Consider the following 12780-nt stretch of genomic DNA (forward strand, 5'->3'; position numbering starts at 1 on the left):
TGCTTTTAGTTTGTTTTGAAACTTGTCATCCCGTGCGACCCCTCCCGAGCTGGTTGTTCCGACAATCCGGGACCGGTCGACATGGATCAGCTGCACCTGGCGGTTGACATCGTCCAATGATGCACGTATAGGGAAGCACGACAGAGGCGTCCATCAGGCAAGGGCTGAGGATGTTCTCAGAGAGGCTGGAGTAGACCCAGGGAATGGAAGCTTCGGCAAGTGCATGGACGACGCGGAAGGCAGGTTCTACCTGAGTCGAAGAAGAAAGTGGGGCGGCAATGGTGGGCATATATGGGAAGAAATCCGTAGCCATTTCTAATTCCTAATAGGAGTCCGGTGGGGCTTTTCCCAGCCCAATGCTAATACGGCTCGGTAGATTGACACCGCTCATCTACCTCCGTCTAATATTAAGTGTCGATATAAACAAAGTTGCGACACTTACTGTGAACCGAGAGAGTATTCTTCTCTTTCTGCTGCTGCTGACTGGCACCCAATTGCGTCCATCTGTCAACATGTCATATATTCTTCTCCTTCTGCGCTTGCTGGCATTCAGTTGCAGTCCATCAGTCCATCTGTTAGCATGTGGAAAAGAAAATGCAATCTATCCAACAACCTTAAGATTCCATTCCATGCTACCTTGCTGACCATTGACCTTCTTTCTTTTTTCTTGTATTGCTTAAGCACGTAAGTAGGCGTCGCACATCTGACACACTCAGTTTTGTGCATATCTTTGGGACAATAGTATAGCCAACCGCTGGATATCAATGTCATCTGTAATATCATTGCAATAGTTAGTTATAAATATGTACCAATTGATTGAACTTGACCCACATCATAGACGACTTACATGGTTTTTAGGAGTTTGTGTTGCAACTGACTATTAACTTATGGCTCCTTTCTCTTCGCTCTCTTCTCTCTCATCCAACTTAAAAAAAAATATGACATTTTTTTTGAGAGAGCTCCACTTGACTCGCGAATCAATTGGTTAACTTTAAGTAGCAAAATATCTTACACCGGCTTATAAATAATCCAGTGTGTTGTTAAGCAATTTCTCACATATATAAATACATTCAAGTGAGCATCTATGTGTACAAGTCCAATAAATATCAGAAGAATTAGACCGAACAACAATGCCTCCAAATAAAATTAATGTTAGTTTTAAATCTGAATAGTTAAATACATTTCATATTGTGGAGTTGTAAGGCCCTGAAGATGAAGATGGTTCTGCTTTACTGTTTTACAATGAGTTGTTTTACAATGAGTTGTTTTTGTTGTTGTCAATTGTTGATGCGTATCAATAGTTTAAAGACTAGTTTTACAATGAGCTGTTTTCTTCTTTCAATTGCTGATGAGTATCAATGTTTGTTTTTGTATTATCATAATTAAGTAATGCGATTTTGGATAGTCCAATAGATAATTTTCAATCATGCATTCAGTTCTTACTCTCGTGGGCCCGATGAGCTGATGGTGAGCCTAATCAACGAGTGGAGCGATATCTCTTAGCTTTGAGGATACCAAGGCTGCAGTGATGAAATTGGAATCTTCATATGGAGAGTTGATGACGTTTCGGGACAGTGCAGACAAGTTTGACCTGAGTTTTTCTGTCGCTGGCCGGCGGATGTTTTTGCTTAAACATCGCCAGATTCTCGTCTTAAAAGTTCGATGCGGAAGGCCAACTATTGGAAGCTCTTCGTGGAGTAAGCCTTCTCAGTTTTTGATTCCTGTGTTGAAGGTTCTCGGTTTTTCTTAATTTCAAGTCTGTGTAATTCGGTTCGGTGTGCAGCTTTCCGAAGGCCGATGAAGACAAGTGATGAAGTAAATGAATCACATGCTAATTCAAACTACTCTGTTTTGTGAGCAGGGCCTCAGCGTTGGGGGCTAGCTACCGAGCATCACATGACACATATTCAACATAGAACACATGAGGATTAAAGCATGGGATTGTGTGAAACTCCCTTTATCTAATGGCGTCAACACCAACCAAATCTACAATCAAATGGTCTAACGTTGGAACACCGATTCGTACCACTATATCTGGAACAGGGTAAAATAAGAACCTTACCCTGGCATCAGCCGCTTCCTGGAGACGCCGGCGCTGGTTCCGCACCACACGACGTTCCCCAGCGGTCCATGATGCTCGTTCGCCTGCCTCCAACGATCTGCTCAAGAGTTTAAGGAGGATCTCAGGATGTGATTTCGGAGGATTAATGTACGGATTAAAGGAAGGAAGAAAGACTATTGATGTAACTGCTAGTGATGTATGAAGACCTAATGATCTGATGTTCGTAGAAAGAAGAAGGTTTTTTATGTAGTTGTCTTATTTCTAGAACTGCTAGTGATGTATGAAGACTTGATGATGTGATGTTGGTAGAAGGAAGAAGGCTCTTTATGTAGTTGTCTTGTTTCTAGAACTGCTAGTCATTTATGAAGACCTGATGATGTGATGTTGGTAGAAGGAAAATGGCTTTTTATTTAGTTGTCTTATTTCTAGAACTGCTAGGTCATGTATAAAGACCTGATGATGTGATGTTGGTAGAAGAAAAATGGCTTTTTATATAGTTGTCTTGTTTATAGAACCGTTAGTCATGTACTAGTACAGTGCCCGTGCATTGCCATGGTCACTTAGAGTGCGTTTGGTTTGTCGTGAAGCAAAAGTGGATAGAGATAGCTATTGGTGGCGTGTATAAAGATATTTCATTTCTATGTTTGGTTGTCTAACATGGATGAGCCAGGTTGTTGTTTGGTTTCTAATTAACCTGGATGAGCCGGATTGTGGTAACATTTGTGTGCCAAAATGAGATTACCTCCTCAATATAATGATAATGGATAAAATTCTCCAAGATTTAATACAACATTGATATGCGTATATGACCAGCAACATAAGTCACCATTATTACCAACATAAACAAAAGAGAAGACAAGGGGGAGGGGTCAGAAACGAACAGAGAAAGATAGAGACAGAGACAGGGAGAGACGGAGAACAACAGAGAAAGGAAGTGGAGGAGGCACGCACGGTCGGTGCAGGACTAGCTGCTCGACGACGGGGTGCACCGAGGAAACGCCTCTCGCGGGTCTATAGCCACCGTCCCCTCACCCAGCTCCTCTGTTGGTCGCCTCGTGCGGGAGGGAGCAGCGCCGACGGTGGGATGGAGCGGCGCCCGGGCGGCAGAGAAGAGCAGCACCGACGGCAGGAGGGAGCGGCGCCCCGTGCGGTAGAGAAGAGCAGCGCCGACGGCAAGAGGGAGCGGCGCCAGCGGAGCAGACAGGACGTAGCGTCGCATGCGCGACAAAGCAAAGCAGCGCCGAAGTAGGGGGGATAAGTGCCCGTGGCGGGCGGAGGGAAGGCCGAAGGAGAGGGAGGGGGACGGCGGCCACAAGAGGTCGGGAGGAAGAGGAGTAGAGGCTCGGTATTGGGGTCAGGGAGAGATCTGGGGAAGGAGATGCATATTTATAGAATAGCCCATATAATTTGAACTGCGGGTTGAATTATCAAAACTTGAAGGGGCAAATTGCAAAGTTCACGGACGGACGACGACGAAGGAAGTGTTCCTCTCTTTATTATTTGGGTAGATGAAGACCTGATCATGTGATGATGGAACAAGGCTATTGATGTAGTTATCTAGAGGTGCAACATGGTGACCCTCAGTCTATCCTTTGACCCTCCTTAGTTCAAACAAATGCACTAGATTTTTAAAAAGTTGTGCCATTTTGAAATTTTACTTCATTTGGTTGAACTAAGGAGGGTCAAAGGGTATCCTGAGGGTCACAATTTTATAGCTCTATAGCTGTCGTTTGCTATTGATGTAGTTGTCTTTCTATGCAATCACAAGTTAACTGGCTGTGCTATGTCGAGCACAAGGAAGTAGTAACAGTGCTATGTGCTATGTCGAGCCGAAGAAGGAAGTTGTTAGTACTCTATGTCATGCACATGACAAAGTGAACTCGCTTTGTATAATTGGATAATCGCATTTTGTTGTATTTCTCCGTCAGCAGGGACTCCTCGTCCAGCCGCTTCTCGCACGGGCACCATCACAAGGACGAGTCGTCCTCCGTGGGTATGATTTGGGGTCTCTTGTAGGCGGGAGATGTTTTTGCTCAAGCACCAAAAGATTACTATTTTGAAGGTCTTAATGCGCCAAGCTAATTATTAGGATTTGTTTGTTGAGTAAGTCTCGTTTTCAGTTTGCAGTTTTTAATTTTGTAATGTAATCGAAATTTGTATATAATTCGGTGTTATAATATGCAGTTTTCCTAAGACTGATGGCGGATAAGGTGGAGGCTGTTGGTGAAGGTGGTGGAGAAAACCTGTGGTCGCATTTATGTTCTTGAAAACATTGCACTCAGGCCCTCCACAACGTTACGATGCCAGATTACTGACACAGGCATGCCACCTCATGGCGATGCCCCAATATTTTGCTATGCCACCGGTCTCACAGCGTTACGATGCCTGTAAATAAATCATAGGACCCACGATGTCCAGAAAGAGCTGAGTCCTTCGCTCGAGTTCTTTCCGGCTGCCTCGTGTGATAGAAAATCCCCTTTTCCAAATGAGGCCAGATCTATGAAATCCCTCTTCTTTCTCCCATGAATCCTTCCGATTTCTTCTCGATTTAGCATCGATTGGTGCCCACGAGATCCACAACGAAGTCCAGTCCGGCGAGGTGCGGCAGTACGGGAAGACGGAGGATAGGCTGAGCATGGGCAGCGGCACCAGGGAGCGCGGTGCTGGACGCGGACGCGCTGCTCGGCGGGTGCGGCAGCCTTGCCGCCGTGGTTGACAGCAGCGTCGACTACTGCTCCTATTTCCCAGGCGGAAGTTTATTTGGTCGGAAGTTTGGGCATCGGAGCAACTACTTGTTCCGGTTCCTTTTTTTCTGATTTGGCACTGACTGGGCAGTTGAGGGCACCGGTGCCAAATGCCCAAAAGTTAATTTGGCACCCGTATTTGGCCTCCATTGTGTAGGGCCTTAGTGACCTTGCTTCTTAGTTTGTAGTTTATAATGGAATGCTGGATAGGTGCTTGTTCCTTGAACTTAGTGTCTTTGCCACACTTTCTGTAAGAGCAGGCCATTTATATTTATATTTGTGTTGTATCAGGAATTTATAAGGCGCTCAGATGTTGTAGGACATTATTTTTTGCCTTGCTCATATGATTGCGGGCACTCTTCATGCCACACCTTCCGTACGAAATGTCAGATTTCATCATCAAGTAATGTACTATGTTGTTTCATAAAGACTAAAAAGAGAGTCCAAGTTCTTATGACTGCATGCACTCTTTATACTACTTACTCTTTTTTTTAAGAGCTTAAGTGTTGTCATATTTCAACAGTTTGTTGTTCAGGATGATTCTATTAGAAATGCCTATATTGCTGAACGATTGAATTCTTCAACCTAGTGCAGGTTTACACAACATTCTTTGAAGAATACAGAAAACAAGACCTGCTGTTGTGCCACCATGTTCAGCAGCTAATCAAAAGGCATCTTAACTTGTTTAATTTGATTGCTCATAAGGAATTTATGTGAAATCAAATTATTATTGTTTGATTTATGTGACAGGGTAGCTGCGGGGCTCGTGAGCCGGTGAGCAAACGCAATTGGGTGTCGGTCACATATTAACCGACTGAAATTTGTCCAAATACCAATGTATCTATAACCATAAAGCGTCTAGATATATGTAATATTTCGTTCCTTAATATGTGACGGATGGAGTATGACATAACACATATTGAAATTTAATAATTAAGTGAAAACATGTTTTTAGCTATATTAGCCGTATAACTGGCAGTGTGCTTCAGTGAAAGCACATACGTTCCATGTGGTTCAGACTTCTGATGACGCCCCTTTACTCTCAACAAACTCTGTCGTTCTTGTTCTGTGCCTGCCCTTGGTCTCAAATCTTGGTGGTTCGCGGTCGACTGAAAAGAATTCTGATCACTGTGCGATCAACTCGGCATGTGGGTCCAGAATGTTGCGACAAATAGAATACAAAGGGTTCCGATTTTCTGCAGGAACCAGAAGCAATTCTGCACTTGCTAAATGGGGGTAGCCGGGCTGGTGACAGTTTTCGGGGAGAAAGATCGAAACCAAGGACGGGTACAAGGCGTGTGAAGTTAATTGCAGTGAGAGGCCAGTTAGCAGCAAAGTGAGAGAGAGGCTCGCTCGGCTGAAGTGAAGTAAAGAAGAGAGCTGTGTACTGTAGTACGTGCTCGCGAGAGGGCAAAAGGTTGGAAAAGAAATCCAAGGAAGGTGACAGGGTAGCTGCTGCAATTGGGTGTCGGTGTCCGTCCGTCCATTTCTAGTGCCAGCCTGCCATGCATCAACCGACGACGAATCACCACACATGGCCCTCTCTCTCCCTCCATCAACATCTCGTGCACCTACCATTGCCAATTATACTAATTAACCACCTCTCCCTTTCTCTCTAACAGCAAATTAAGACAAATCAAGAGTGACTGAAAGAGCTGAAAGCTCAGCCACTGTCCGCCGATAGCACCAGCAGGGCAGAGCACCGACGGTTTTTAGCCAACTAACACGGCAGACACTCTCCTTTCCCCTCCACTCCCTCTTTTTTAGTTAGCATTAGCAGTAGCAGCAGCTATTTTGCCAGCCGCATCAAGCTAAGCACAAGGCAGCTCTTCTCTTCTTCCTCTGCTCACTCGCTTCAGCAAAGCAGAGCAAGAAAGAAAGCAGAGCCCTTTGCCAAGATGCACGCCAAGACGGACTCGGAGGTGACGAGCCTGGCGCCGTCGTCGCCGCCGCGCTCGCCAGGAAGAGCCAACGGCACCACCACCAACAACAACGGCAGCGGCAACAACACCGGCGGCGGCGTGATGCGGGGCGCGGTGTACTACGTGCAGAGCCCGTCGCGGGACTCGCACGACGGTGAGACCAAGACGGCGACGTCCGTGCACTCGACGCCGGCGTTGAGCCCCATGGCGTCGCCGCGCCACTCGCACTCCTCCGTCGGCAGGGACTCCTCCTCCAGCCGCTTCTCCCGCGGCCACCACAAGGACAAGTCGGCGGGCCGCAAGGGGGCGCCGGCGGGCAAAGGGTGGCAGGAGATCGGGGTCATCGAGGAAGAAGGGCTCCTGGACGACGAGGACGAGCGGCGCCCCATGCCCAAGCGCTGCAAGTACTGCCTCATCTTCGTCGGCGGCTTCGTCGTCCTCTTCTCCTTCTTCGCCCTCGTGCTCTGGGGCGCCAGCCGCTCCCAGAAGCCCCAGATCGCCATGAAGGTACTGTGCAACCTCTTGTCCTAGTCGCTGACGGTCGAATTCGTCGTTTTGAGGTTTGGATCTGGAGAAACAGAGGAGGCTGACGACTGAATTTTGGGGTTTTGGCAGAGCATCACGTTCGAGAACTTCATCATCCAGGCGGGGACGGACGCGTCGCTGGTGCCGACGGACATGGCGACGACAAACGCCACCGTGAAGTTCACCTACAAGAACACCGGCACCTTCTTCGGCATCCATGTCGCCGCCGACCCCTTCACGCTCTCCTACTCCCAGCTCAACCTCGCATCCGGAGACGTAAGCAAGCCCCTTCAGTCACGATCTCTCCCCCTTGGATCTGGCCAACAACTCAACCAAATATCGCATCTTTATATGTGCTCTGATCTGACGCTGGCTCCGGATGGATCTTGCTGCAGCTCAAGAAGTTCTACCAGGGGCGGAGCGGCCGGAGGACGGTGAGCGTGTCGGTGACGGGGAACAAGGTGCCGCTGTACGGGAGCGGGCCGACGCTGATGGCGGCGCCGGCGGGGGCCAAGGGGGCGGCGCCCGGCAAGGTGGCGGCGGTGCCGATGATCCTCCGGACGACGGTGAGGTCCCGGGCGTACGTGCTGGGGGCGCTCGTCAAGCCCCGCTTCACCAAGGAGATCGAGTGCAGGGTCGTCATGAACCCGGCCAAGCTCAACAAGCCAATCTCCCTTGCCAAGGCTTGCCAGTACTACTGATCGAGATCCAGTGATTGGTTGGTTGATTGGGTAATCAAGTCAAATCTGATCAGATCAATCGGTTAAGTTATTTCTTTCTCTCTGTGTATGAGCTTTGCCTCTCTCTCTCTCTCTTTTTTGTGTATCCACTATCCATCCGTGTTATGATTAAGAGTTGTATCGCTCGCCGTGGCTGCTGCAGAGTATTCCTTGTTCTTGTAATTATTAGTGCCTGATGATGATATATACTATTTGCTCAACAAAGACAGGTGATATGTTTTTATTTGCTCGCCTTTCTTATGTGCATCAGCACTTCAAGTTTATGTGCTTTTCACTCTTCTGCATGAAAAGAAACAAAAGAAAACATGAATACTAACGATCCAATAGCTGTGATGAGATGAGATTATGCCAATATAAAGACCTTCGTCTCGTCCCCTTGGTGTAGGAACTCTACGAAGAAGCGTCAGTGCACTGTAAATTCATCATCCCTGTGCTTTCCCATTCTCGTTTAGTTATTAAATCCCTCCCCTTCTACAGTTGGGATGATATTATGCCACTAAGAGCTCCTTTCATTATTTATCATGAAAAGGATTTTTATAAGATTAGAATCTTAGGACTTTTTCCTATGAGGCTCAATTGATTCTAAGATTTGATTCCAATGGTGGTAAGACCCGATATGTTAGGTTAGTGGCAAGACAATATTTATCTTTACGGTACCAAAGGTAACATCAATCGGGCAACAGGTAGTGGGGGTGGTTAAAATTGCGCCTTTATAAGTGTACCGTGTTTAATTAGTTCTGACATTCAAATGATCAATCATGATCATGATCTGAACTTCATCTGAATGCATTACTCTAATACTATCACTTCGAACACAACGTGTCGACTCTTGCAAAAAAATGGCAAACCTGCCTACCATTGACCGAGTTTAATTTCTTATAATTATCATATATCTCGTAAAAATTGACATACTCAGGTGAGGGAAGTAGATGCCTCATGAATACCGTGCATGCTGGGGTTGCAGATACTTAACGCATATTAGTTGGGAGGAACTTTACACAGATATTATAGACTAAAAATTTTGTTCTTTAAAATAACATAGCAATACATATCTACATAAACCAAAAAACTATAGATGCGAAAAAATCCCCTCGCAATTACACGAGACACCATGCTACATGGTCCAGATTTTTTAAATAGAAACCTTTTAATAATAAATACATAAAGTTTTGAGCAAATTTTAACACGTAAATACAAAGCGGCCTTTGAAGAAAAAGCGATAAGGGGCCCAAGAGGCCGAGATCTCTATGCGGCCCAAATCGATCCAACAGTTCTTTACCACGTCGTCTTCCTCAAAACCGTTTCTTTCCCCGTACTCTCAAAATCCTAGCAGCCTCTCACCGACTCACCCTTGTCTTGCGGCGGCGCCGCGAGCAGCCCTCCCTCCCTGTGGTCCATCTCGCTGCCGAGCGCCCCAGCCCCCCTCGCTCCGTAGCTCGTCTTCCTTCTCGCGCGAGCGCCGCCACCCCTCCCTCCCCATCCTGCTGCCGAATGCCCCAGCCCCCTCGCTCCGTCGCTCGTCTTCCTCCTCGCGCGAGCGCCGCCACCCATCCCTCCCCGTCCCGGCGCCGAGCGCCCCAGTCCCCTCGCTCGTCTTCCTCCTCGCGCGAGCGCTGCCACCGCAGGTATCTTCCCCTCGATTCTCTCGCTCCCGACCGTTTCTCCTCCCATTACCCCACGAACGGATTCCGCCATTTAGCTCACAGTTTCATCCCCTTAATCTTCCCAAATTCGCAACCGAGGCAAAAATCAAGGTACCTTGCCCTACTGGGTCCTCCGCCCATGGTCCGTGGTCACATGGTTGGAGCAGTAGCAAGTAAATGGTTCGTTTTTTTTGCATACAGTGAAATCTTCTGCCCCCGTGTAGATAGATGGATCAAGATAAGACCCACAAAGCAAGCTAGGATTTAGTATCTGCTACTAAGGTGTTCTGTTAAATTTGCGTGGCTGAGACTAAGGCTGGGAATAGTCCTACCGCTTTTCTTAGTCAAGAATTGGGATTTATATGGGCACAAGAATCGTTGGGACTAGGTTGGGATCTGAGAAGAGAAAAGTGAAGATGAGGCCTTGAATCTGGATGGTGGCAAGAGGTTAGATGTCTTATAAGTTATAATGTGTAGACATGAGTACCTCGTAGCTTGTACTACTTTTTGGACTCATGCTGTTTATATTTTAGACTACGTCGGAGTTTGCCACCATGTTATTTCTCAGCAATATCAATATTTTGAATTCCAAATAATTTATTATTGACTATATTTTGTGCTTAATCTGACCAAATATAGCCATTTTACATCAGTTCCCTACAAAAAAAAACTGGTAAACTGAGTTAAACAAGCTTGTAATCATGAAAATGTTTTTCAATCAGGTCATAAACAGGTAAGTCATCAACATCTTGAGTACTCTACTCAGGGGTATCCCAGACATTTTCTTACATAAAATTAATAGCCACAGCCGTCAAAGCACCATTTCAAACAGCGGAAAACCAGCTACATGTACTTTAGAAAACTGCAACCGAAACAAATAGTCGTAGAACCTGTATATGCTTGTACACAGGGCTTGCCCTATGCAATGCCAATTCTCTTATTTCTAAGAAATCTTAGCATGTTCAGTCAACATTGTGGCTTTTTGTTATTTCTGCAGAAGTTGTGCTCCCATGGCGACATCAGACGAACAAGCTAAGGATTATGCTGATTTCGATGCGAGGGTCAAGAGAACGATATATATCGATCATCTCTCTCCTCTTGTTACTAAAGAAGTCATCAAAGCAGCTCTTGCTCAGTGTGCAAATGTTGTCAGTTCGGAGTTCATTGTGAACTACACAATCCCGTATGATATCCCTTCCGCTGCATTGGTGGAATTGGATGATGAGTCTCAAGCCAAGGCTGCTGTAGACTTGATGAATGATTTCCCTTTCATAATTGGTGGAATGCCGAGGCCTGTAAGAGCCACCTATGCAAAGCCTGAGATGTTTCGGGATCGCCCTCTTCGGCCTGGCTTGAAGATGGAATTCCGGTGGGTAAAACAAGGTGATCCAGAGTATGACGGGATGAATAAACTGAAGATCCTTGCAAAGAGGCAAGATGCAGAAAATATGGCACTCATCAAGGTAAAGTAGTTATGTCCACTGCTCATAGTTTGGTTTTTATGCCCACTACTCATAGAACTGCATATATTTATGCTTTCACAATTGCTCAGGAGAATATAAGAATAAGATTGAATAGGGCATAAGCAATTTGAACCAGAGATGTCAACGTATCCTTTTGAGAATTCATTAATGCTTATGTTATACTAGAAAAACAAATCTGCAAAATTATGTTTAAGTCAATTCTGTTGTTCCTTGTCAATAATAATTGAGGGGACTTTTTGGCTTGTCTTTTTTTATAATGGTTAATTTAACTAAACAGGCAAGAGTATAGTGATGCGCTGTTCTATTTTCACCTGGAGCATTGATGCCTTTAAGTGCTATGCTTTAACTGTCGACTCATCTGTGTACTACGTTCCTAATGGACAATGGCATGCTTATTCTGTACTTGTCATGACTCATGAGTAACTTTTTTTTTCTAGAAGTAACTAGAAATGTATATTTGTGTCTCACTAAAACTGTATATGAGATTGTCAGATTCCAAATACTATGCTTGCGACATTTGGATGAAGCTTAACTACATTATACAAAGTATTTGGGGTGATTTTGATGCTGTTGCCTTTTTTAAAACATGAGCTGTATTTTCATTGGGTTTTTTTCTCTTTCTTTCAGAATAATCTAGAAGAGGAACAGGAGCTGGCAAAGCAGCAGCAGGAAACACTTGATGGAAACTACAAGAAGTACGACATGCTTGAGACTATCATGCAAAGTGGGAACATTCAGAACCTTGCTCAGCATTATAAGGTCAATCTGTCTGACACTTGATCAATTTCGCCAGTCCATGAAACGGCTATGGAGATTGAAGCCCCAATGCAAGCTACGGAACTTTCCGTGGAATTCCAGCCATAACTGGTGTGATGGTTGAATAGTAATAATCCATTGACTAGTTTGACACGGGCGTGCTCTGCTTGTGGCGAGCTGCATCTTCTGTGTAAAAGTAGTGGTTCCTTAGTGTTACAGCTGTTAGTGCATTATGACATGTTCACGTTGTTCTTAGTGTAATCCGTGTATGATGTGCAAGTTTAACGTCTTATCGAGATGACACAACGATGTCTGATACCTGTCCGTGTCATGCATGATGTGAAACTTCCATATCAGAGACGTGATGATCCCATGGAACCAATCTGCTATATTTTCTGCAGTTTTGTCGATCGCTTGAGATACTTATGGTGGTTTGCTTATGCTGTGGGTTTAGTCCTGTCCTGTAACAGTTCCTGCAGTTTTGTCGATTGCTCGAGATACTTAAGCAGGCTTCAGGCGCATCATTAAATCTCAGTTTAACAGGCTCACTTCCTATCAGCAGGCTTTTTGGCGCAAGCATTGCACGGTTAGGTGACGCAATTGGGAGATGAAAATACTAAATATTTCCACGCGGTGGCGACTGACAGAAACCGAAGGAATAACATTGCTCAAATAACTCTGCCTGATGGTTCAGTTGCTGAAATGCATCTTCAGAAGGAAATGGCTTTCTTCCAGGTTTTCAAAGATCGGCTGGGGCAGTCTTGTCAACCAGCCATGCTTTTTGATCTTGAAACTCTCATTACGAAGGTGGATGGACTGTCAGTTCTCTCTTCTCCTGTGACCAAGGATGAGATTAATTTTGTGGTCAAGCATCTTCCTATTGACAAAGCCCCAGGGCCGGATG

At 45.6% G+C, this 12780-nt stretch overlaps 2 protein-coding genes across 4 annotated transcripts; both read left to right on the forward strand.

Annotated features, from left to right (window-relative positions):
- The first annotated feature begins 6478 nt into the window (after positions 1-6478).
- On the forward strand, positions 6479-8219 carry LOC100833843. Its single transcript, XM_003579487.4, has 3 exons — positions 6479-7235; positions 7344-7529; positions 7649-8219. The coding sequence occupies exons 1-3, from the start codon at positions 6705-6707 to the stop codon at positions 7952-7954; spliced, it is 1023 nt and encodes a 340-aa protein (XP_003579535.1). The 5' UTR covers positions 6479-6704; the 3' UTR covers positions 7955-8219.
- A 1080-nt stretch (positions 8220-9299) lies between these two features.
- Positions 9300-12294, forward strand: LOC100834153. Of its 3 annotated transcripts, none has more exons than XM_003579488.4 (3): positions 9300-9618; positions 10634-11099; positions 11748-12294. In XM_003579488.4, exons 1-3 carry the CDS (start codon positions 9485-9487, stop codon positions 11898-11900), a joined length of 753 nt encoding a protein of 250 aa, XP_003579536.2. In that variant the 5' UTR covers positions 9300-9484; the 3' UTR covers positions 11901-12294. The 3 variants fall into 3 exon arrangements, with proteins under 3 accessions (XP_003579536.2, XP_010240658.2, XP_010240656.1); XM_010242356.3 differs by having other exon boundaries at positions 9302-9747; XM_010242354.3 differs by lacking the exon at positions 9300-9618 and adding an exon at positions 9841-10083.
- The last annotated feature ends 486 nt before the right edge of the window (positions 12295-12780 follow it).

This window comes from Brachypodium distachyon, chromosome 5 (genome assembly GCF_000005505.3).
Source record: "Brachypodium distachyon strain Bd21 chromosome 5, Brachypodium_distachyon_v3.0, whole genome shotgun sequence".
Lineage (NCBI taxonomy): Eukaryota > Viridiplantae > Streptophyta > Magnoliopsida > Poales > Poaceae > Brachypodium > Brachypodium distachyon.